The 26,073-nt window shown below is 31.9% G+C and overlaps 2 protein-coding genes across 2 annotated transcripts in view; one reads left to right on the forward strand and one right to left on the reverse strand.

The window, feature by feature from the left end:
* Window positions 1–26,073, forward strand: part of LOC110992102 — a 70,834-nt gene that overhangs the window by 12,282 nt on the left and 32,479 nt on the right. The window contains exon 2 of the mRNA XM_022257796.2: window positions 24,968–25,015. The gene's annotated coding sequence lies outside the window, so the exon portion shown is untranslated. The remainder of the gene's footprint in view (window positions 1–24,967; window positions 25,016–26,073) is intronic.
* Window positions 10,566–12,115, reverse strand: LOC110992096 (multiple epidermal growth factor-like domains protein 10). Its single transcript, XM_022257775.2, has 2 exons — window positions 12,040–12,115; window positions 10,566–11,608 (listed from the first exon to the last, which is right to left on the reverse strand). The coding sequence occupies exon 2, from the start codon at window positions 11,595–11,597 to the stop codon at window positions 10,731–10,733; it is 867 nt and encodes a 288-aa protein (XP_022113467.2). The 5' UTR covers window positions 11,598–11,608; window positions 12,040–12,115; the 3' UTR covers window positions 10,566–10,730.

Here is a 26,073-nt window from a genome sequence, read left to right on the forward strand (position 1 = left end):
TGCTTCGTTTTCGTTTTAGAGTTACTATAGCAAAATCATCATAAGGCAGGCACATATCCTTTCGATTTCTTGAGGCCAGTAGATTTTCATTCACTCACTCACTCACTTACATGCACCTACACACTAACTCATTCAGTAACATGCACCCACACATTAACTCGTGCACGTTACACGAGGCGTTTTAAAAACAGTTGAAAAAACGAAAATAAATTTAAAAAAGGTGGAATTAAATTATTATGGTAATCCATATCCTATACAATTCTTTTGTTTACCTAAATTAGTTCCCAAATCGTACACATTATAATGAATTATTGTCAAATGACACTAATATGTTAGAACTGTAAAGACGAAATTCCCGTTTCCCCACGTTTATCAACACTTACAACACTAGCTCCACAAAACAAAATTTTGCTGATTTGGTGGTGAGAATCGCACGCACAAGCTGTTATGTAGTGTATAGACACATAACATAACTACATATATATATATAGAGAAATCTATTCTCTAGTCTCAATGAAAACGGGCACAAGGTCAAAAAAATACTCCCGATATTTGCAACAATTTGAAAACAAAACATTATAACTCACTGTTTACCCGTTTATTCATAGGAATGCCATAAACCTTAATTACGATCGTCAAATTAGTTTGAACGCAGTAGGCGTTCACTTGGCAGCGAGCCGAATTGGTTTAAACATACTGTTTCAACGCATTGATAGCTGGCCCCTTCATAAAAATCCGTCTAATTGAACCGTTTTTACTAAAGTACATATCTCTTTTCATTACAGCATAAACACAATTTGTCAAAAAGAGGCGAGAACATTAGTTAAATTATAAAATTAATATTGATTTCAACAAATGATTTGTTTATATTATTTTAGAAAGCCTTGCCTTGTAAAGGCTAGTTAGGGTTATTTAATGCTGCCCGTTGCTTTATAACTTATATAACCTGCTTTTTATACATATGTTTCAAAGTCAAAATCATATTTTTTTTTCATAAAGGTAACAAAAAATACACAATAAATGCTTCTAATTTTACATTTACTGCCAGCTTAAATCGACGTAGAATGGAAGAGACGAACGAGCAATAACTCGCCACTCTATTTAATCGCCAAATTTGTTTGTTTTAAACAATGTTTGCAACCATTACACCATGTCCCACATGAATTTGTCCTCTAACAGCAGAAGGCATGTTGCAATAGGAGCGCGCACTTACATTCTCGTGGGACCAACACGCAAATACGTAGACAAAAGTATTTCATGTATCGTCAAGCTGTTCCTAAAAATATGTCCTGCCAATTAGCATTGACTCTGCACAAGTCAAACATTGCTAGATTTGTCGTTTAGGCAGTTTGGGCAGGCTAGTTCTAATTAATTTTATATATTTATTGTTAGTGTTGTTTGATGAGTTGCTTCTTTAAAAGAGTAGGTACCGAGAGTTTTTTACGCCGGTTTTTTTTCTCGGCCTACACCCTCTGTCTTCTTTGCCGATGAGTAGAGATGCCAACAGGTTGAAATTTAATGACGTGGTATAAGTGATACCTGTCTATCTTATGTTCCATAATAAACATTTTTTATTTTTATTTTAATTAACGGATAATATTTAGTTTTTAACTTATTTTAAGTATTTAAATATGCTATACAAATACCCTGGCTGAGAAAGAGGGCCTCCACAGTGAGTCATCGTTCAGTCTCGAGCCTCGCATTTCCTGTTGCTGCAAGTCTTTCCGGCTCCCTTTGTATCATCTGCTGTAAAAACAAATAAAAAAGATTACCAAAATTCTTAAATCATGTCATCAAAGAACGTAACTTCGTTCTCTCACTATAACTCTGACAAAGATAATTTAAAGGCATCTCGCAGTTGAATGATGTATCACAACTCAATCGTTAAGTGATAATAGTAGGCTATATGAAAAGCCTTAACAACGATGTAATAATACGACAACTTAATATGTACGTATGATAAATCTTTTGACAATGGCTGTGATGATCACCTGTTAAGGAGAAGTATGCCAAGGTTATTTGTACAATACAAATGAATCATTCACTCATACGAATACATTATACAAGTATGGACCGATACTCTGGCTATTTCAAAAAATATTACTTTATTTTAATCACGATAGATATATTTAAAATTCTATGTGAAAATTACATTTTCATTTCCTAATAGATATTTTAAAAACTTACCTTAATTTGCGCAGTGGTGGCCGAATGGCTTAAGCAATTCTCAACATTCGAGTCACGGTTGTGTAAGAATTTATCTTTCTATAATGTTTAATTGAGACTCGACGAAAACATTATGAGGACGTGATACGTACCTATGCAGGTCCAAGACCCAAAAATGTACGACTTGGGTCAGACACAAATAAACGAAAATAAAACATCAGAAAAACACAATCATTTTTATTTATTTTTGTTTTCTTCAAACATCACAAATGTTAAAATTAAGACACATAGGATCTGTTACACAATGTCCGGATAAATTCCAAATAAGCAAGGATAAACACTAGTTTATCCTACCAATAAGTAATAAATACAACAATAGTTTGTTGCGTTTCAGGACTGTCAGGTGGCGCTATTCGTCATGAAACGCAAAGTTTCTTATTCGGAACTTTTATTTTCCGAATAATTTAGGTGTTGCATATAGCTATTTGGTACTTTATCCATACATTGTGAAATTTAGATTCTTATGAAAATATGTTATAGAAAAGATATCCACGTCTGAAATGCACACAGGAAGTTTCGAAGGCAGCGCCGCAATACAACACAACTCACGGCAACTCTTTCTATTGAAAACGACGCATGGGTCTGCCAAGAAGTATATATTAGTAAATGCGGCCCAGATATTTAAATTTAACATTATATGATTTATACCAGTATTCCTCTATACTGATTTAAAGCGCCATTGTTATTTCTGCCGTCAGAAGGTCGAAAATATTATTTCAGCTTCATTAATTATTTCACTGGCAATTTAACCGTTTCCGATGTTAGTTATTTTGTTATTACTATTTTAATGGTTATTACACAATTACGCAATTGACTTGTATAACAATTATCGTTGTTCTTAGATAATTCATTATTTAACTATTGATTGTTTGTAAAAAAACACGTGTGGCACCGCGGCAGTCTCCGAATTTTCTCCGGTATTTTCAATCAACTTATGCAATTATAATCATTTATTTACTTTTTATTTATGCAGTATTTTTTCTTTGATATTAATTCAATCTACCACTCTTCCAGACAAACTCTCTCACTCTAACGCGTACCGGCTGCACCTATATTACGTCTTCATGTTAGGTTTTTTTCGTTACGGAATTTCTTGTATAAGTCGCCGCGCTCAAAGCCCGCGATAAAATCTATGCAATAGCTTAAAAAGTACATACGTTAAAACGGTAATCATAGTTAATTTATTACGAAAGTGATTCTATTATCATTGTTAACTTTTTTTTAATTATATCAGTGAAATCGATGTTTTTATATAGTCGTAGTCGACGATTACGATATAGTCTAATCCGTTCTTACAAATCATTCAATTTTAATTGAAAACAGACGTAAATGATTTCAAGCCTGTGATTTGAATTTATTTAACGACGATGTTTGTATTTCGCTAGCGTTATTCAATATACATATTGTAAGAAACTACTTCTTTTATGACAACTTGTTGGTATACTAATTGTTTGTATTATTAAATTTTAGACGGGTTTCCACAGAGATCATGCTTTTCTATAAAGTTCGTTTTCAATATATTTATTTATATTCGTGAAATGGCAATTATTAATTCTATTATTTATATATTATTCTTCTAGTTCTTCAAGTTTTATGTAAGCACTATAGGGGCCTGTGATTTCTTATTTGATGACATTAACAGTAATTATTCAATTTTTAAACAGTTTCGTACATTTACTATTATTTTTGAGAGCGTAGCTTGCTATTGCTAACAAGGGGTAGGGGGGAGATAAATTCCAGTAAATCAGCTACAGCTAACATAGATTATACTTAATAAAAAATCTATTCTACTAAATAAACTGGCTTGGCTAAGCAAAAGTGACGTAAATATTATTTATTTTATTACGAATTCAGATTAAGCATTGTAACCTGGATCCACCTCTCAAACTTTAAAATCAAATCTCCTCTAGGATTTATAATTTTTGAATCGATGTTTTTCACTTCATAATTGTTTATTATGTTTACTTAAAATGTAACAGTGTGCCAAGCGTTCGCAATCTTTAGTAAATAAAATAAAAAATACCTTTTTATATATTTAAATAATACCTCACGCGGAAGTTCCCAAGGAACGAGTCGAAACAGCGATACAAAGAAATAAACGTTCATCTTGTTAACGCCTAAACTTCTATGACTTTTGACTTTTTGACATTGCAACAAACAAAAAAACAAATCTTATAGAAACGATATGCATTATACTTGTTTTGGTCTAAAAACAGGTTATAAAGAGCAGGGTAGGTCGTTCTGTGAACTTTTCAAGGTTTCTCGGAATACTTTCGTGGGCTAACGCCTTCGTATGTATGGGCGACGGTTTCATATTCGCATTGATAATGGTTCAAGCCCTCACAAAATATTTACATATAAGACAATGTACATGAGAAACAAGTGACTGTAAAATTTATCCGTACATTTATTGTACAAAAATGAAATTTAATAGTAGTACAAAATTGTTTTTCTATATACAAATCTTGTTCTTATCTAATGGGTGATCGATTGGGTTTCATGATCAGAATATAGTTTTTTTTAATACTTAAAAGACATTTCTTGTGTTCTTACGTACATATTATTTTAGTAAATTTATATAGTACATAATATTTAATTTTTGTGTGGGCCGGTAGTAGGCCTAGGGGTAACAAAGAAGTAGAGGTCCCAAATTATTCTCAATAATTAGTATGAAACCAAGATGATGTAGATGGTATTAGTATAGTATAACAAACATATAAAAATATATAAAAAAGCCGTTTAAAAGTGGTAATTTATAACATTTTTTTTCAATGTCTCTATTGCCCTCTTTCGTGGCCCCGGGGTTGTAGTCCAAATTGCTCTCTCCTTAATCAACATTAACAAACATTTATAGAACTTTGCTTAGTTCATATAATAAACATAAAAAGTCCATAAAAGTAGTACTGTGTTTGTTAAGGCAGTTTTAGCGCACAACTACTAAATGGAACCAGCTTCCCACTGAAGTATTTCCGAACCAATCCAACTTCGGGACCTTCAAGAAAAGAGCGTACCAATTACTGAAAGGCCGCCAACGCACTTGCGAGGCTTCTGGCAATGTGTGTCGATAGGCAGTGATATCACTTAACATTAGATGAGCCTTCTGCCAGTTTGCCTTTTATGACATAAAAAAAAACTAATTTTCTATCTGTGTATACTAGGGCGTATCAAACAAAACCAATTCCTTACAGGGCATTTAATTTCACCTTCGAAATACGTTCTTTTACGAATTGTACGTGAGTCGTATACAAATATTGAATGGCCTAGAACTACTATTGATTCACACCTCAACGATGTAGGCGCAAGGCTAAATATTCGTTTAATTCAGAAGCTATTCCTACGCAAATTACAAATACATAGAAAATAGTCAATTTAATTAAACTTCATGTTGTACTTGTATTTTGTATATATAACCTACTTCGTGAGTGACAACAGTATATTAGTATATAAGAAATACAAGACGAATCAACGGACTAATTAAGTAAGTAATTTTGTATTGAATAATTTTCTACAAAAGTAATGTTGCCTTAAAAATTAAATGCCTTTTGTGTCAAGAAGTTTGAGCTTTGAGTTTGTTGAGACATTTATTTTTGAAATGAAACTTCTTTACCCACGCTTGACTTGAGGAATAAGCTGGCGAACGCATGACGTAAATGTTACGAAAAGTGTGATTGGGTAATTCGAACGGAAGTTGAGTAGAGGATATAAGCAAGAGACAGCAGTGCGTGCGCACATTTTCTTTCTCTCTTTCTCTTATAGCTAGTAAAGGAAATGTGTATATATTTCAGTGTATATATTTCAAAACATGAAATAAATTTAAATATTTGTAGAAAATTAATAAATGTACATACAGATGAAACGAAAGAAGTTTCAATTCAGTCGTGTGGTCGTTTTTTATTTTAGTGTACACTGTGTATGGGATTCTTTATTGGAAATTATCTTTGAATTCTGTATTCGTTGCATTTAGAAAGCGTTCATAAGTTCTCACCTTCCGTCAATCGATCTCAAACCCATAAATTTAACATAAATACTATAATAACATTTTTCTACAGCTCTAATTCACAGGATATTCAATTGTCTGACAATCACGATGCCAATGATCACAATAGTACAGTTTTTCAAATAGCACCGTGTGATTATAACAATGTCAACGCGATTTGTTAAACTTTGCTAACAGTGATCTTAATATAATGGTACAAGATATAAGAGGAACAGAGAATTTATTAAAAAAAACAGTGTAAATGTATTTGACGTGTAAAATAAAAACAGAAATTTCTTTATTAAGTAAATAGTCTTAAATCTACATCCCTTTTAAGTGCGAGAACCTGTGTTAGGAATAAATAATGATATAAAAATATATTCAAAGCTTCGCCGTGCGTGGACAAATAATAAATCAATTATCGTTTGATACATTTAATTTTTGATACAAGACTAATCAAGATCTTTATTTTGGATCGCTTTAAGATATTTATTTATTCACACTGTTTAATTGTACTGTTACGATACACGTGTTCTTAACGTAAAAATACTAGAATAGACAACTTGAACATAGTTATCGATTTCCATGCCACCTAAACCTAACTATACGATGTCGAATTTAGGTGTTGGTGTGCGCGCGCATCGTAAAAATTCACTTTCATCATTTGTCTCCATCGCACCAAAAGAAGTATAACTTCAAAAGTTTAGTACTTTCGCCTGCAGTATTTTCTCGTTTTAATTGTTAATAAGTTGAGTAAGTGTAAGTAAGTAAAAAATGAGTTTTTTTTAATTGGGAAATTTGTTATCTAAACGCGTGTCTTTAAAACGCCGCGTCCTTTGAATTACACCAAACGATGTTCTAGATGTTAAAGTTCTCGGTTTAATGTACGCCATTACAGTCGGTTTGACACCACTACTTAGTGTACACATTCAAGTATTTCTAGGTTACTTGGGTGATACTTTAATTTGAAGTTGATGTTTCAGAACACGCAACGTATGTATAATTAATCAAGATTTATTTAGTGCCATATATTCCTCTAGGTCAGTCTAGAAATGTATTTATCTGAAGCATGGGCTTATAAAAGCATCGACTTGTTTGTAATTGTGTAATCTCTTGCTTCGTCAGCGAAGTTAACCTAAAAAAAAATCCAGAAAACCGAGCCGTTTCTGGGGTAGCATATCAAAATGTTCCATGTCGGTATCTACTTAAAAGGGCGATTGGGTAGATCGTTCAGTGTATATTTCATCTTAAAAGTTAGTGTTAAGTTCTAGGGCCTATTAGTAATTTATTATCACGAAACATACGTCACAATCTGGGTCAAAACCAAGGATTACAGTGCGTTTTCTTGTATTTATTTCATTAATCATTTCTCTATTCGCTAGGTTACTTTGCCTGATACGCAATGGATATTTGGATCTTGACATATCTTACTTCCGTAGGAAAAATATGCAGATGTAAAAAGGCGAAAACTAAATGACAATGTATATAGCTGTGTTGCAATATATCTGTTAAATTATTAAGTCATGCATTGAGCTGAAGTAGGTTAGTGGGAATCACGATCCTTTTTGAGCTTTCTCCTGCCTGCAGCGACTGCTTATAACACTTATAAGGACCATTTATATTAATGTATAAATTATATTAATTTACTAATAATAACTTGGTGCACGCTATGACATTTACAAAAGTTTGTTTCGAATGCCAAAGAAAGAATTGAAAAGCTTATTCAGTACGAAAGTTTGATGCAACCAGTGCTTTCTTAAAATTTGAGATTAACGACCTTGGTCTCCGTCATTTTCGAGTGGAAGTTGGTTAAAGTGATCATCTGCACTGGTTGTGGCTTTAAACCCTATTGGTAACATTTATAATAACAAAATAATAATAATAAAAAAGTCTTTATTCATTTTAAGTAGGTATTTTTTCTTTCCTAGGTGTAAGATTTGGAAATCCTTTTAAGTAAAAAATACCTGTGTCAGGGTTCCCAGCTCTTCCATAAAGTAACTTAATTCTATGTATAGATATGTATTTACACTTCGTTACCTTATACAACATACATAATATGAAAAAGCAGGTTACATAAGTTATTACGCAACGGGCGGTCTTATGGCTAACAAGCGATTTCTTGATTTCTTTCAGGCAACCCAACCTAATTTGGAACAATAAAAAAGAAACACCTACAGAGGATAGAGAACAAGTGCATAAAAAATTAAACAAAAAACAAAAACATCATATGACACTACCGATAACTAAAAAAGGGTGAAATCTAATGAAAAACAAAAAATAAACAAATGAACAATACAAACAGAGATGATACTAATATATAATATACTCGTACTTATTGATCCAGATATAGTGTTTTAATATAGTCTTCGTATCAGACTGTGAGTAGCGTTAGCCTAGTGGCTTCAAGGTGCGGCTGTCATTCATGAGGTCGTAGGTCCGGTCCCCGGCTGTGCACCAATGGATTTTCTATGTGCGTATTTAAGACTCGCTTGAACGATGCCTTAGACCCAAAAAATCGACTGCGTGTCTACAGATTGTCTATTAGATTCAAAATTAATCATGAGATAGATACAAATGTCTGAACCACAGACCTAATAAGTTAGCGCCACTGATTTATTTTATTTTAATTTTATATAATAATAATAATCGTTAGTTCTTCTCTCACATATATACACTAGTACGATCTAGCATTTCCTTAATGAATACAAAGTAGAAAATGAACCGTTAGCACCACAATAACATGTTGTGGGTGTAGTACAATTAATTACTGCGCGAATTGAAAGCAATATATTGTATGGTGTGTGAAAATATAATTGATATAATACTGTGGAGCACTATAGTTGTTAGCCGTAATTGGTGCAATGTGTTTAATGTATACCTTTCTAATACAAACATGTATCTTGATTTTTTATTACTATTCATTTATTAAAGTTCACCATATAATGCATTATCTACAGTATGTTATAAGCTACCTTTTCTTAAATATATGATACATACATAATAAATGTAAAAAAACATTACACTTAAGTTTTAGATTTTACTAGTACATACATAACGATACTCCACTACAAAGAATATGTTGTGTAAGAAATATTATTTCGGTGGCGGCGCCTTTATAGTATGGGTACTAACATACTTAACTTCAATACAAAGAATATGTTGTAAAAAATATTGTACTGTGTGCGAAGTCTGCCCCGCGACCGATATATATATATATATATATATATAACAATATTATGCTAATAGACTTTTTATCAATATAACACTTGCTAGGTACATGAAAGAAAACATCGTGGGATGGAAAACAAGGAAATGTCGTAGATAAAAATACACGTCAAGTATCACAAATAAAAGTAACTAATGACACAGTTGTCCAAATCAGAATCGATGCTAACTTATTAACTACAAAAGAACTAACTAATTCAAGTGATGTTCGTTTTATATAAACTCAAAAAATATTATTGTTATTCTTCCCCTTGTAGATCACATAGCAAGTAACTATACAATGTCGCTATCCAGCGATCATCTTAACTGTTCTGTTTATCATGATCTAACTTACTTGCTATCTGGGCCGTGACCACGCAAATTAATGAGACCCTAAATACGTGCTCCTAATATTATTTTAATTTACTTTACATTTTAAAATATGCCACAAAATTGGGACCGTAAAGTTTATCAGAGTAATAACGAGTTCATCAAGATCGCAATAAACAAAATACCATCCGTATCACTTAGACGTCCCTTGTTCCACAGCAGAGCGTTTTTGCCGCGTATCACCTTGGAACCAGCTACCCAGAAGTATATCCGAACAATTTTGAATTCTTCAAGAAAAACGCGTACCAATTATAGAAAGGCCGGAAACGCACTTGCGAGCCTTCTGGCTATGTGAGTGTCCATGGACAGCGGTTACAATTATCATCAGATGAGCCGCCTCCTTTAATTTTTTTTTTAATCAAACAATATTTTTTTTGGGTTCAAGAGCATGGACGGCTGATTTAACCACGACTTCAAACCACAGGAGTAGTTTAGTTTTAGTAAAAATACTATGAAGAATGTATATTAAGGATGAACGCAGGCACCTGACAAGCCTACCACCCAGAATTTAAAATTAAATGCCTCATTTAAAAACGAATACCACCCATAGAGCTATCACATTGACAACTGACATGTCAAGATATCTCTCCCAGCTGTCATGTTAACTTGACATGTAATGAATGCGTACCACAGACAATTATAAAGGCGGTAACTATGTATTATGTTTGAATAATTCTACTTGATTACCGAATACATTAAATGTGATTACTTCTTTACAACCGAAATGTTTTGTTAGGAATGAAATAAAAGAACCATATATTTTTTTACATTTTATATTTCAGTGGTAAATACGCTTGCTTAAGTAATACATAAAGCATTATCCGAAATAAAACCATTGCAATAGAATTAAATTGTGAATACGAATTACGTACCTACTCGTTATGTAATTGAAACCTTTAATCATTAATTAGTATTACAACAATTAGTGCATTTTTTAATGCCTTCTTGGTCGAAGGAAATCTTCCTCTTCCTCTTTACCATCATCGCAGGCACAAATACAACCCTTATCAGTACAACAACCATTGTTGGCTGACGCCTTAGACGAGCACTTGCAGTCCTCACATCTCTTAAGCCCTCCTGTTCCATCTTTACAGATGCAAATGCATTTTTCACCTTGAATTGCTATACAGAAGCAGCCATCTTTATCGCACACGGACTTGGTATTACATTGGCAGTCCTTGCATGTCTTGACATCACCGTTTCCACCATCGCAGCTGCACTTGCAGTTCTCACATCTCTTCAGCCCTCCTGTTCCATCTTTACAGATGCAAATGCATTTTCCACCTTCAATCGCGATACAGAAGCAACCACCTTTATCACACACGGACTTGGAATTACATTTACAGCCCTCGCATCTCTTGACTTCCCCTTTCCCATCATCGCAGATGCACTTGCAGTCCTCACATCTCTTCAGCCCTCCTGTTCCATCTTTACAGATGCAAATGCACTTTCCACCTTCAATCGCGATACAGAAGCAGCCATCTTTATCGCATTCAGACTTGGAATTACATTGGCAATCCTTGCATGTCTTGACTTCACCTTTCCCATCATCATAGGTGCAATTGCAACCCTTGTCAGTACAACAACCATCACATTTCTTTATTAACCCACCTTCTCTCCAAACACATACAAACTTTGCACCATTGGTTGTGAATGCTGTACACTTTGTGCATTTGACGATATTATCTTTACCATCAACGCAAACATTAATGGTATCTTTACCTTCGGTTGGAATACAAATGCAGCCGTTGTTGCATTGTTGTATGCTACTGGTTTCCTTCACAGATTTTGAAAAAGACATATCGGCAAGTTCTGAAATGAACAACGAATAATATATAATACCATTTTAATGTCGTGTAGAGTAAGTTTGTAGGCAGCGTTCCTCTCTTGTCTAGTATTCAAATTTAAAACAGTCTTGTACACTGAGTGGATAAAATGATTCACTTTTGTTATTGTGTCAAGCAATTACCATAGTTTCGTTCATAGTAAAATTATAATTTGCAATAATTTTTGAGGATATAAGTTTTTTACCACCACCAATACTAGTTATTATAATTTATATATTGCAAAAACGGACAACGCAATGAATACTTTATCCATTGAGCTACAAACTACATATTAATTTATTTAATAATCTCGCTCAAAGAAACGCAGATATTGCATTAAAATCAAAAAAATATTGTCAATAATAATAAACGTATACGATTAGCTGGGAACTTATTAGTACACAAAATAATACTCACTGTGTTTTCCTCCGTATATTGTAATAGCTGATATCTGTTGTGACGAAGTGATAACAGCCGATAAGGGAAGCGCGGTTTTATAGTATTAAATCCTCCGTGTGCAAAGTACCGTGCGCACTTCGGGTGCAAACGCCGTGTGAATATGACAATAGGGTGACTCATCAATTTATGATATATGGAAGATTTTTCAAATTGATAACTGATGACGAAATATTGTCAATAATTCAGAAATGTTAGAAAATAGATCAATGCATCTTAGAACTAAGAATTTATTAAAATATATGTTTTGGTTTTGTTATATTTTTTAAAATAAATAGGTAAAAATTAATACCGTGCTTTATGTTAATGTTTGAATGTGTATTCTGTTTTTGGATTCTCGTAATATTATAAATAATAATTAAAATTATCAAAAATTTTAACGAAATAATTATGTATCTACCACAACCTAGTTGAGATATATTTTTTTAAATACCTTCTATCATCTATAGATAATGTAATTGGGCATGAATAATGTATACATAGACGGTAAAAAAATCAATGCATTAATAAATGGAATTAAAGAGGATGGAATTTCTTTATTTTTGTTTAACAAGAATCAAGATTAACAATATCGAGCATTAAATAAGGAATTTAAAAAGTTATTTTTAAATTTTGTTGCATGTAATAATTTCAAGGCAAGTGGCATCGCCCACGATCGGCTTTAGCAAAAATGTGATCAGGGTCTTCGAAAGGCCAAAATTACATAATTGTATGTTCTGATGTCGATCCATTGAAAACGAAGTATAGGATAATTACTTACGAGTATAGCAGACAACTTTTTACTAAAAAGAAGAAGAAGAATAAATAAGAAGGATTCTTATGAGAGGTTATAAGATAGAAAAAAAAGAATTCCTCTTATTCATGACCAAAGCACCAGGCTAAAGTATGTAAATCAACCTTGTATAGATATATTGATATATATGTTACATGAAGACGTGTAAAAATGGAAAGTTCCGCCTTTTCTCTCCTTCTTAGTTTATTTTTAGGGCTTTCTTTAGGATTTTTTTCTTTTTAATCAACTTTCTGATTTCATTAAAATATACTGTTAATGTACTTAACAAATAAATAAATGAGCAATAATCGAGCGAAAAATTTCATATTTTTCCCGTGGGTTTTACCAATTGGTTACAGCAAATTTTATACGTATTTATAAAGAGAAAACATAAATATGTTTTTAACGAATATTTTAACCTGTTATAGATTAAAAAAAAAGCTTTTGGTTTATTTGACAGAAACATAGAAATACGCCCAACCCGCAGTTTTTATCTCTATATACAATCTCTTTAAATACTTTACATACTGAAGTTAAATGTCACTTGTGCAGGATGTATCGACATTTTTTACATAGTAATGTACTAATTAGGACAATTGCAAATGGAATAATTAAATGTTACTTAAGATTTATTCTAAACTGTAAACATGTATATATTGAAGGTTTTCTAAGAGTCTCTCTCGAATAAAGCCATATTCATTAGTAATTAAACTTGTGTTTTTAAATAAAAAAAAATTGTACTGAAAATTTCTTTAGCGGTGTTATACACTTTTTTTGGGATGGGTAAAAATTTTTAAACTCGCGTCAGGACACGTGACCTGATCGAAAATTCGTAAGACGAGAGTTATAAAGAGATAGAGAGTAGACAGCTGGCGCGGTGTATTTAATGTAATATTTGTCATATTTGTGTACATAGCGCAATAAATAAATATTATATTCTACGACATAAATGATAGTACTTTTATACTGATAATTAAAACGACATGCAAAATTATTCCCTAACCATTCCAAAATATCAAAAATGCACAACGTTAATATTCAAGTTTTCACTTCTGCCGGTACTCCCGAGCGCAACCCGTTGTTTCTTTACACATGATCAAATTTATTTTCTACCATACGTGATCCTTGGCATGTCTCATGGCAGTCTCATCAAAGTAGGTCGAGCCAGTGTCGGGATGGGAACGAGCCAATCTTACTTTCATCGACTCACCTCACGACATGACCCCGAGTTACATTTCGACAGCTCATTGTTTTTATTTTAATTGGGATGATTTCTCAGCTATATATATTAGTTTAACCTTACTCTTATTTACAAGTCCAAGAGTGAATCTATATCGTCATTGGTTCCAATGGTTTATTGTTAATAACCGATTTACATAGTTCTTTTACAAAACCTGTAAACATATTATAGTATCAATACGTCATAAAGATACTTTGTCAATGACCCAGGGTCATGACTCTAGCAAATACGCCGAGAGACAACGGAACCTATTGCCCTTGCATACATTTCAAACCTATTTTAAACAATGATATTGTAATAGATATATTTTAATAAAAAATAATAATTTAATTGAATGAGCTGCGGTAGCTATAAAAAATAATCATGAAAAACTAGTAGCAATTTTTATAACAAAACTTCTTATTATAACATTTTGAACTGACGAATCTTACTATAAAAATGACATCGAAATATTGACCGCTAAAATCGCTGTGTCGCTTATTTGTATAAAAGTTTTTTTTATATTATCCTACGCACTATTCATATATGTATTATTAGAACGACCTTACAACGTCATGGTTCATTTGTTAATTCAAGGCCTCATTCGAGGCCTTCGTTATTATGCAGTTAACATACCTATGAGCCTATATATACCTTGATAATATTAAATTGATTAAGTCATGAATATATTATGACAATAACAAGAATAATTACATATTTTAAATACTCGTTCATAAATATCACAAAAAAACGTTTAGCAAAGCGGAATATTTTAAATTTTTCTGGTATAAGAGTCAAGCAGGCACTTTAAAGTTTAAATAATATGCTAACCGCCGCCCATGGGCGTAAGGTGGGATTTGAATAAATATATAATTAACTACAATATCAAAGCTTAGTAGTTCTTTTTTATGTAACAAGAGGCAGACGAGCAGGAGGCTGATGGTTAAGATACACCACCGCCCATGGACGCTCGCACTGCCAGAGAGTAACTAAAGTAATTAAAGGCCGGCAGCGCGCTCGCGAGTTACTTAGTTTAATTTATCTCCAACAACTAGAAAATACAATTTCTCGCCTCAACGTCATAATTTAGAGCTAAGGAGCTGTATTACTGGGGCCTAGTTAACTTTTTACATGGTATCATTACATCACCGTTGAAGCAGGATTGTTTTGACACCGCGTTTCCTGACAAATGGTTGTTATTATAGAACTGTTATAATTAAATAATTTCCTCTAACGGAGTGTGGCTTGTTAACAATTAGATTTGACCGGAGCTGGTTCCATCAGACACGCATTATCTGTTATATGGAATGGAAATACTGGATTTGATTCATATTTGTAGGCAAGTATAATCAGCATTTTCGTACGTATTCATAATTAAAAAAGCAAATACTAGATTTAGTAGTAAATAATATTTATGTGTCATAATTAACATCGAAGAAGTGTTTGCAAAAATTAAATCCATAAGTAACCCTTTGTGTCAAATTCTGGCGGTGATTGGGAGCGCGCATAAGATTGACCGTATATTATTGTACCATGTTCCATAAGACGTGACAAACCAGATTAAACAATATATACCTACATACCAAGAACAAAGTTAAGTCTTATATATGTATGCTAACGCTACCAAAAACAATGGAACCGCGGGTTTATCTATCCACTCGGCCTGTAAAGAATAACTTAAAATTCCACTTACTAAAACTGTGATAATTAAAATCCAGATTTTTCCAGAATATTTATATGTTAACTCCGAATGAATTATGACAGAAAATAGACTGAAGATTACATATCTGGAGTAAGGATTTTAATATCACAGAACAAAACCTCGCAAATATCGTTTACCCGAGTACTTGGTTATAGCCATTTATGAAGTAAACGTGGGCAGTTAAACGGATCTAACTTCGTTGTGTAATGTCTGTTTGGAATGCAAATAACTAGCAAGACTAGTACTTTCTCCGAACGCCTAATTTCTCTTTTACTTTGGCATTAACTACTTAGTACTTATAAAAAGGATTTTAGTAGTTAGTATTTAAGTTTACATTTTAGTAAAACCCGTCTGCATAACTAAAACGTATGAAAAGTACTGCTCCCTGAGCTGGAAAATACCTGATTGAAATAAAGTTTTTTTATCTATATCAATATCACATGTATAGTCAAACAGATAACTGTATGTATATAAATTCAGTTTAATACTATTATCATTACTATATGCAGAGAAAAATACGAAAAATTTCACGGGATACCTCAAAAAAGCTTAATAATAAATTAAATATGGTGCCGTCACGAATTTCGCGAAGCCAGCTAATTTAGAATATGTTTTTTCAGTGTAATTAATACCAAACCAAAAATATAGTAAATATGCTAAAACAAAGAATAAGTTTATTTTAAATAAATATAGCCTGCACCAATACATTGTTTTCACGCAACTAAATCAAACATTGACAAATCATGAATATTAATGAGCGTTGATAAATTAAAGCTAAACTTGACGCCTACAATGTCCTTAATAAAAGGTTCCAAAGCTTTTCCAAATAGAGAAACCATTCAAATATATACCAATTATGTAACATGAATAATATTTCTTTTAAATATAATAAAAACATTATTCAAAATTCATATATCCCCACACAAGGGTTTCCCTGTGTTGTGGCTAACTATATAATAATAATTAGTCGTACCACTGACTAATTATTATCTATGGTACATGTTTAAAAAATGTATGAGAAAGAGAAGGTTTAATGTTTATAACTAATCAAACTATGACTTGTGTTTGATTAGTTAAATATAATCTGTATGTTTTACTGTTTTTTGTGAGATCACCTGCTGCTTAAAAGCAAAAAAATTCAATTCAAATTCAAATTAAAAAATCATCTATTTATGTAGGTGTATAATGTACACTTATGAACGTCAAATTATTACTAAACTACAGAAATCTGACGTAAAAAGGTTGCAACGCCACTTACTTTTTTAACTATTATTTATTAAGAGGCCGTGTTGGCCAAACGCTAGTCTTCTAGGGACACATATTCGAGGCCTCTAGCAGTAATCGGATGAAGTGTTTAAACTTAATCATCTAACGTTAAGGTTCTGCCTTAACGTTAGATGATACATCCGTATCATTCCACCATAGACACCAACACTCTATGGCACCAGCTGCCATTCCAATTATTTCCGAACCGACTAATTACCTATATAAAGAAGATTGTCGGTCACTAGTAGAATTCACCCTAAATTGGTGATCTCAACATTTGCGGTTTAAGTGAAAGTGGTCAATCATAAGTTACCTTACAAAGAATCATTAAAGCACGTACATGTGGTGAAAGTTTTAAAGGCATTTTCGCAAAACATTCCTGTTCTTCATTCTTGTTTTATACTTAGCTTTTTATGTGGTGATTTAATTATTGCAACTTGTGATTAATACTCCACTGGTAGCGACACAAAGCGAACCTTGGCCTCCGAAACTAGAGAACGCTTTGCCGATCATGCTACCGAATGCCATTCAGCCACTTGGAGGTCGTATAGTTCTGATAATGAACAACAGTAATAAATACGAAAGAAAAATAAGGCAACATGCACAAAAATATTTTTAATCTCATAATAATGTGATCGTTGTTTTAAAAGAAACTCTGGGCAGATTACATTTTAAAAATCATCGTTTCGAATGTTATTAAAACTTTTTTTAACATATAAGCTAGCTGTACAGTTGAACCGAATTTTCTGTTTCACATGCATAGCGTGTTTCCAGCGCTATAACGACGGAAATATAATACAAAAAAGCATCATTACATCATCATAATCTATATATATTATATCATCACTAATAACATTATTGGTGCATAATAGATACATTACAATAAAATTGTTATCAAAACACAATTATGTATAGCGATTTGAACAGACGCTGGTCTGAATTGATACTTGAGACAATTCTGTTTCGTGTGTTTCATAATACTGTGTTTACTGTTACATACTTTTATTGTAAACCGGCTCGAAGGACCAAAGTACAGTTTGCCTGGCAATAAATGTCAGAAGTATCTGTATGGTATATACCATATACCACTAAATCATATATACCATTTTACTATGAGAGACTCGCTCACTCTGTCGTTTTCTTTTAAGATGACATAAAAATATTTTATTATAATAGTGAAATCTTTGCGCTCTTCTCTGGTACACACGTTTTAACAAGAACGATGTCATACGTCGGAAAAACTGCATTCTTATACCTTACATATGGTAATACCACTTTCATTCAGTCGTTGCACACCTTGACATCGGCATTGTATAACCAAAAATTACTTTAAAAATCAGGCTTTGTAATTGGGGAGAGAAACAAAAGCTCTGTTACTTATGTACTTTTTAACGTTAATATTATATCTTATTAAGACCAAGTAACTCATTGATGATTAATTATTAATATAGCTTTATACTAAGCAATTTAAATAAATAAATATATTTTAATTTGTTTTTATTTTTATTTCTATTAATTTTTAAATATTTTTATTATTACTATGTAGGCTAGGAATATTGTAAGTACTGTATATTTTTTTGTTAGGTTTATACTAAACTATGAAACAGTTTTTTGTTAGTCCAGCGTCGCTTATAAGCCTAATTTAATTTATCTTTACTTGTTTGGACTTTGAAATCTGAGGCCGAGAACAAAAAAAAAATATATATATATATAATAAAAATGGCAATACATATATAACTATAGGTATTGACTGCATTCTTACATAAGAAGCTTATACTTGAATTCATATGTAAGATTGCAATCAAGTAAAACTTCTTACAAAACAATTCAAAACATATATGAACTGTTACTCAAATTACATCAAAGCGCGCACAAAAACCGAAGTTATCGGTGAGTGAAAGTGATCTCCGATTGCGAAGGAACCGGTATGTTACGTGGCACTATGACAAAGTGATTAATATAAGACTACCACGATCAAATTACATTTTTAAAAGCAAGGTGCCTTTATGGCGTGGGCGAATATTTAGACCATAAGTTTGACACCAATTCTAAATCAATAATGTCTATGTTCTTATTGACATGACATTTGCAAGCCTATGCTATATTTGGCTGATTGTGCGAATTTTTATAATTAGTCTAATTGTACTACTATCAAATAACTGAATTTATAGTTTTAATTCATCATTGACTGAATTAAAACTATTAGAGCTGAAGACATCTTTGAGTTAATGTCGCGGCTAGGAGTCTTCAACATCAGTTAAGGTATTCAAAAAGTTTTTGTGATATACAAGACCGATCTAAAGATATACATATTCCAAACAATTCTTAGTATTAATTTACATAACGAACATAAAGTTTATTTCCAGGAAATCTGTATTTTTAGTAACGTATCAAGACGTTTTTATGATTAATCGATTCGTTCTAAGAAATTTAGATTGTTGTTTTTAAAAATCGAGCTTTAAACAGGAAGGTATACCGATTTTAACGATTTTTTCGTTAGCAAGTGTCTTACACGGAAAAATTTAATTGTCACCGTTATTTTACATTTAAAACATACTTGGCTGTACTGGCTAAATGACAATATATAGGAAACGATTAAAAACGATATTTCCGGTCTGTCATAGAGGTCTATATTTCTATAGTCAAAGAGTGAATATTTGATAATTATATATGTCAATTAAAGTATATATGTAAAATTTATTAAAATGCAAAGATAAAAGAGCCTCTGGGATTTTATTAAAGAAATGTATCCCTTTTCCCAAAAAAGAATGACTAACTTTAAATAGTCTAGTACGGGGAAATTGCCTACGTTTGTTCCGAGTAATAAAATCACCAGGTGAACATCGTATCGCCTACATAAAATTGTGTACAATTAAGCATAAGATAATATAATCGAAATACATTAAAAAACTCATTGTTTAACAAATTAATATTTGTTCACCCTCTGAAAATCCTAAGAATCCTTGTAATAAGTTTTTTACGCGTCGGTCTCGTTCATAAAAGACATAACACTACAAAAATAACTTAACAATTATTTCACTTAACACTTGTTTTCTGGAAGAATGCGTTAATTAAAATAACATGAAATATAATCATTTTAATAGACCTCGTGTAACTAACGTGTTAACGACAACGGCTAATGAGAGAGACATCTTTAAATAGAAGATGACATGGTATATGAAAAATGAGTTTTTCGTTTTGTATGATATTATATGGTGAATGTAAGAAATATAGTACACCATAAATAGTACGGTGATGAGGGTCTTGCAGGCCAGCTGGGTTCGACTAATTATATTATTGTCTTTTATTAACATAACTTTTACATATTTAAAGTAAACACTTTTTTTACTGGAATTAAACTATGTATTATTATTAACTTATAATTATTTAACAACAACAAATAATTCTTATTAAATTTTAGGCCAACTATGCTCCTCGATTTATTTCATATAAAAATCAAGACATGGTAAACACAGAGACTGTGTGAATGAATTCAAATTCAAACTTAAATAAAAAAGAAGTCACAATCATCGAATTTAAATTTAAAAGATTGGTGTAACTGTTTTATGTGTTTCACAGTATTTTCAAGGCTCATTTAATAAACTGTTTGGTTAAATTGTAAACATAACAAAATAATGAAGTGTTTCGATACATATCATTAGTGGTTCTAATAGATCTAGTTTTTTTATAGATTTTTATCGTATATTAAAATAAACTTTCTTTAAATATATATATCCGATGCGAGTGTATTTCCGGTATAAGTAAGAAACAGGAGGTAATAATTGAATTATCAAGTTTCGGAAGTGAAAAAAAGTGATTACAAAACCTGCTGCTATCTCAAGAATATAATAACCCAAATACAATAAACATGTTTATTATAGATTTCTTTTGACTCATTAAGAGTGTCTCTAACATTATTTCCTATTAAATTCATGGAGATTATTTTTTTACACATAACAAACATTTTATACCATTTGAAAATCAATTTGAACATTTTCATGATACAGCAGGCCCTGTCCAACAATAAGAGGAGAATGTACTAAAAACTAAGTAAAACAGGACAACATCTGTCGGATCCGCTGGTATATAAAAAAATCTTATAATTTACTAGCGGATCCGACAGACGTTGTCCTGTCTATACGTCTTTAATTTGAAAATTTCAAACTTTTTTTAATAAGCTAAAACATTCTGGACCATTTTGATGAAAATTATTATTCAAATGTTATGACAATATCTAACGATCCAGCACATGGTCTACAATAACACAATGATAGCAAAACTTTTTTTTAATTTGATCGCAGCGCTAACTGTCGGGACAGACTAAAATTAAAATTCGAAGTAGGAGTTAGGAGGAGTTCAGTCACATACACACGCACACAAGAAATATATATATTAAGATAACTATTCGCTTGCTGATGTAACCTAAACACAATTCAATTCAAAATCATTTATTCATGTTGGTAACTTAATGTACACTTATGAACGTCAAAAAAAATCTACATTAAATGTATATTTGTTTGTTAAATTCTAATTTTACATTAATGCCAGTTCTCAAGGGCGAAAAACGGAAGAGAAGAACTGGCAATTAACTCTCCGCCACTCTTTTGTTTTTACATATATGTGTATGAGCCTAACTAAAACTCTACACGGTTTAAATAAATACCATTAAACGAAAAGTAGCAACACTGCGGAAACGTTTAGATAGACGTTTCTGGGTTAGGTCATTTATACGGCTAATTTAGTTTAAGGAAGTGTTAACAAGAGTTGCCAACACATGATCAAGTAGATTCGCTTTTAACAAGTGTCTACCAATTAGTTGATCTGCGAAGAAAGAGTCTGGTTTGAATAACAATTTATCAACGTTTAGCTTTATTGGAACCTGGGGAATTTGAAATACATTTCGTTGGCTTCGAATTATTTTATAGATATTTTTTCAAAATGTTTTTTTTTTAACTTTAATATGAAATGTATTATTGATACACATACTATATACATCATACGTTTATTACATATTGAAGAGATAAAACCTGTTAAAAATTTACAAATAAATCAGTGGTGCTACAACCTTTTTATGTCTCAGATGTTTCATGATTGTCAATCTAATAGGCAACGGTGATCAGCCGCCTATGCCTGACACACGCCGTCGACTTATTGGGTTTAAAGGCACGCCGGTTTCGGAATGTTTTCCTTCACTGTTCGAGCGAATGTTAAATGTGCACATAGAAAGAAAGTCTATTATTGCACAGCCGGGGATCGAACCTACAAGAATGAGAGTCAAAAACTCACTAGACTAGCTTTGACTCTTATTTATCTTCTTCTTCTTCTTGGTACGCTCTTGACCGAGCGGTCGTGATCGCTATATGTAGTAGTGGTAATAGAAGGTGCAGATGTGATGCGTTTCACGACGTTCGACTTATTTATCTAAGTAATTGAAATTGCGATTTAATATCGCATAACATAACTACATAATCGTTTAAATATACTTTATTTATTTATTTTTTCAGAAGATTCACGGCACAATACAGAAATAGATGTATATATATATATGTATATATATATAACATTGTGGGCCAATTACAAATCTTCACAAATTGTTCTTTTTTTTTATATAACAAGAAGGTAAACATTTCAAACATTTTTAGTGTAAAACAAAAAAAAGTAAGCAGAAAACCAGAATTAAATTTGTTGACAATGAAAGGTTATCAATGCATTTCATTCATAATGGTTGAAATAATACATACAACGTTATAAATCTTAGTTTCGCAAGTATATATAAATCTTCTTCTAGCCTCAGCCTACTGCGTCCGTCTTAAGCGAGTCGAATTAAGCGGGGAATAGATCTCAGCATATCTGGTTTATGTGTATATATATACCACTTGGCTACCAGTAGTTTTAAATTGCAGAATACTTATTTTAAAATAAAAATGACTTTCAAAAATCATTTTCCTGGGAACTCAAGGCTCAAAGTTATCTCTGTCACGTAAGCGCATCGAGTAAATGACATTGGATGATCTCACGATATGAGGAGTACTATAATCATGTGCAAGCGGGTACTGTACAATTATATAAAAACATATGTGAGGAGTGCAGTACAAAATTTTTTTTACCTGCCAACCAAAGCTGATTCTGTAGGGAAAACTTAAAAAGCTCTTTGTATTTGAAAACGGAACACAAACATTTCGTTGTGTCATTTCATTGATGTGTGTTATCGACGACTCAACCAATATTATATTTTGTATAATTTTTTTAAACTTATCATTGGATTATATAATTATCATTTTGTTATAATGTATTGGAATTTGGTGACTAAAAAACGTGGTCCACTACTGCCACGGTACATTATTGCATTTTGATAGGTATGCTTTATCATAAAAAAAAAAAATTTAAAATTACAAATAAAGTTTTTGTGAACAACCCTTATTACTAAGGGATTTGAATGATAGTAGATAGTAGCGAATTCTCAGACCTACTGAATATACATAATAAATTTCATAAAATTCGGTCGAGCCGTTAGTATTAGTATGGGAACGAACATTGTGACACGAGAATTTTAAATGTATTAGATTCCATCTTTGTATATTTTTTTTATAATTACCTTAGTTGTAGGAGTACGAAATAAATACATATATCAATTAGGCAAATATATTGGCAACGTTTCGTCCGATTTTCTGTTGAACTGTCATAGAACGTAAATGGTCTGATGTCGGGCAACGCGCCGCCACGTATCAGAGGCATCTGTTTGTTAGTTCCAACTAACATTGCTCGGAACATCACTGGGCGTGGCCCAAGGCATGCGCTTGTAGAATAAAATACTTGTAATAGTATATATTTTGTTCTGCTGTGTGTGACTATTGAAATTAGTTTTTAATTTTTTTGTTACTTTTATTATTGTGTACTAATACTACTTTGCTACTTTGCTGTTATCAGTAATTTTAAACATACAATTCCAAAACAAAAATATACAGTATTTACAATATTCTTAACATGTTCCTTTAATGCTAGGAAAACATTCTATTCTGTTAATTTAGTCATGCATTACCCTTAATTTTCTTTCGTATTCCTTGTAAGAGTTTCTTGAAAAAGATTACTTGTTAGCGATAAAGCCGCCGTTGCCTGCTTAAGCTATGCTACTAGATTGTATATGTACTGTGACTGCATCAGAGTGTAAATAAATAAAAAAGGCGCGCGCAACCTTAAGTAATAGATGTCTCAAATATCTTCCCCGTGATGCAAATAAGTATTCTTCTCTAGAACCGCCTGAAGTATTTAGTGGCACAATATAGACAAGAATGGCGGAATTTGGAGGTTATAGCCAAAAAAGGGCACAAAGAAAACAATGTGATATAAAATTATTATTTTCTGAATATCATGTAAATAAGACACTGAGTTTCATTATCGGACGTCGGAAGGCTGGCAACGCAATCGTTTGTTTGTTTGTTAAAAAAAACATAAAATATTAAATAATTCATTAACTTCCTTTAGCGTCTCACTTAAACCCTACCGTTTATCACAAAGCCTATAAAGGATTTGCCTCATTAAAATTAAATTCCATGTTTTCGTATCAGTACAATCACAAAATAAGCAATAATTTGAATTCTAAGAAACACAACAATTTTATATGTAACTAAGATTGTAACTCATGGCTGAAGTACTGGCAAATGACAATTGGTTAAAATCTCTATGCTCTTTAACTAATTGTAAAAATTATCTAAACATGGCGGTCTTGGTTTTATTCCCTGGTAAATAATACTGTAATATTACCTCTATTTTGAAGTTTGAACTTAACGGTTCGCCTGAATCAAACTAAATCTGCTAATTCTAAGATTAAAACTGTACTATCATACGTTATTTATTCACACTTGCAATATAGTATTCACCATACTAGAATTACAAACTGTCATAAATCTAAAGAATATTCTTCTCTTTTCAGATACGTAACGTAAAGATCTACAAAGTCACAGAAGATAATAAATATCAGGTATATATATATATTATTACTGTAGTAATTGTAATTAATAACATATTTCTACATATTCATTTACAAAAAAATATTGAAGGAGTTAGATAATTTTAACGATTGAGCAGTGTTGCCCTAGTGGCTCAAGACGTCGGAAAAAATCACAAAAGAAACCAAGTTTAATAATCAAAGAAGTCGTTTAAAAAACCTAAATATTATTACAAAAATATTTTTATATACGATATTTCATTTCATTTATTCATTTAGGCAACTTAATGTGTACACATGGTGAAATAGGAGCAGGTTCTTACATACTCGAGTGAACAATACCACGCGATCTCAAATTAAGAAAACTATGTTATTTCACACAAATCATCAGGATTGGCTTCGCTGTTAGGGAAGAATATAAATTACCTTGGAATTGTAAATCTACAACTCTCCAATCAGATATTTTAAAGACAGTCAATAATATAAGGTATAATCCTAAACAATTTTAAAGTACAGTACTTTGCAAGTCCAGTTATAGTTTCTTTGAAGCCAGTGAATCATCCAGCTAGACAGCTGAGAAGGAAACATAGCATCTCCGGCGCAGCTAACGGACGGGTACAGTTGTATGTCCGACGATTTATCGCCCGGGAAATCACTTGCCAGTACTATCGATATATTTTACTGCAATAAAATATACGAAATATTTTTATTGAAATCCTTATTTTGTTTGTTGGGTCGTAATTCAAAAAGCACTTTTACACCAAGAAAAATACTGAGCAGGCGAAGCGGGGAAGGCAGACCAGCTATGTTTAAATTATCGAAGTTGTATCCAAAATTCTGGCATAGTGGAACTGATAAGAAAACATCAAATATTATTTTAATCTTTATTTACAGTAACAATATTTTAATTATATTAATATACAATAACAAACTAAAAATATATCTAATAACTAACCTTAAAATTTAATTATTAAAAAATATTATTAAAAGGAGTCCCTTTGGGCAAGGTTCCGAAGATACTGGCAGCGTCCCCCTTTGAATAGCTAGACTAATTCTTTGTGCGAGGTAGCTGCCAGCTCTTCGTTCTCCTG

The sequence above is a fragment of the Pieris rapae genome, chromosome 13 (genome assembly GCF_905147795.1).
Source record: "Pieris rapae chromosome 13, ilPieRapa1.1, whole genome shotgun sequence".
In the NCBI taxonomy this organism is placed as follows: domain Eukaryota; kingdom Metazoa; phylum Arthropoda; class Insecta; order Lepidoptera; family Pieridae; genus Pieris; species Pieris rapae.

Coding starts and splice junctions, on each gene's coding strand:
- LOC110992096 (XM_022257775.2), bottom strand. CDS start 11,597: ATGTCTTTTTCAAAATCTGTGAAGGAAACCAGTAGCATACAACAATGC.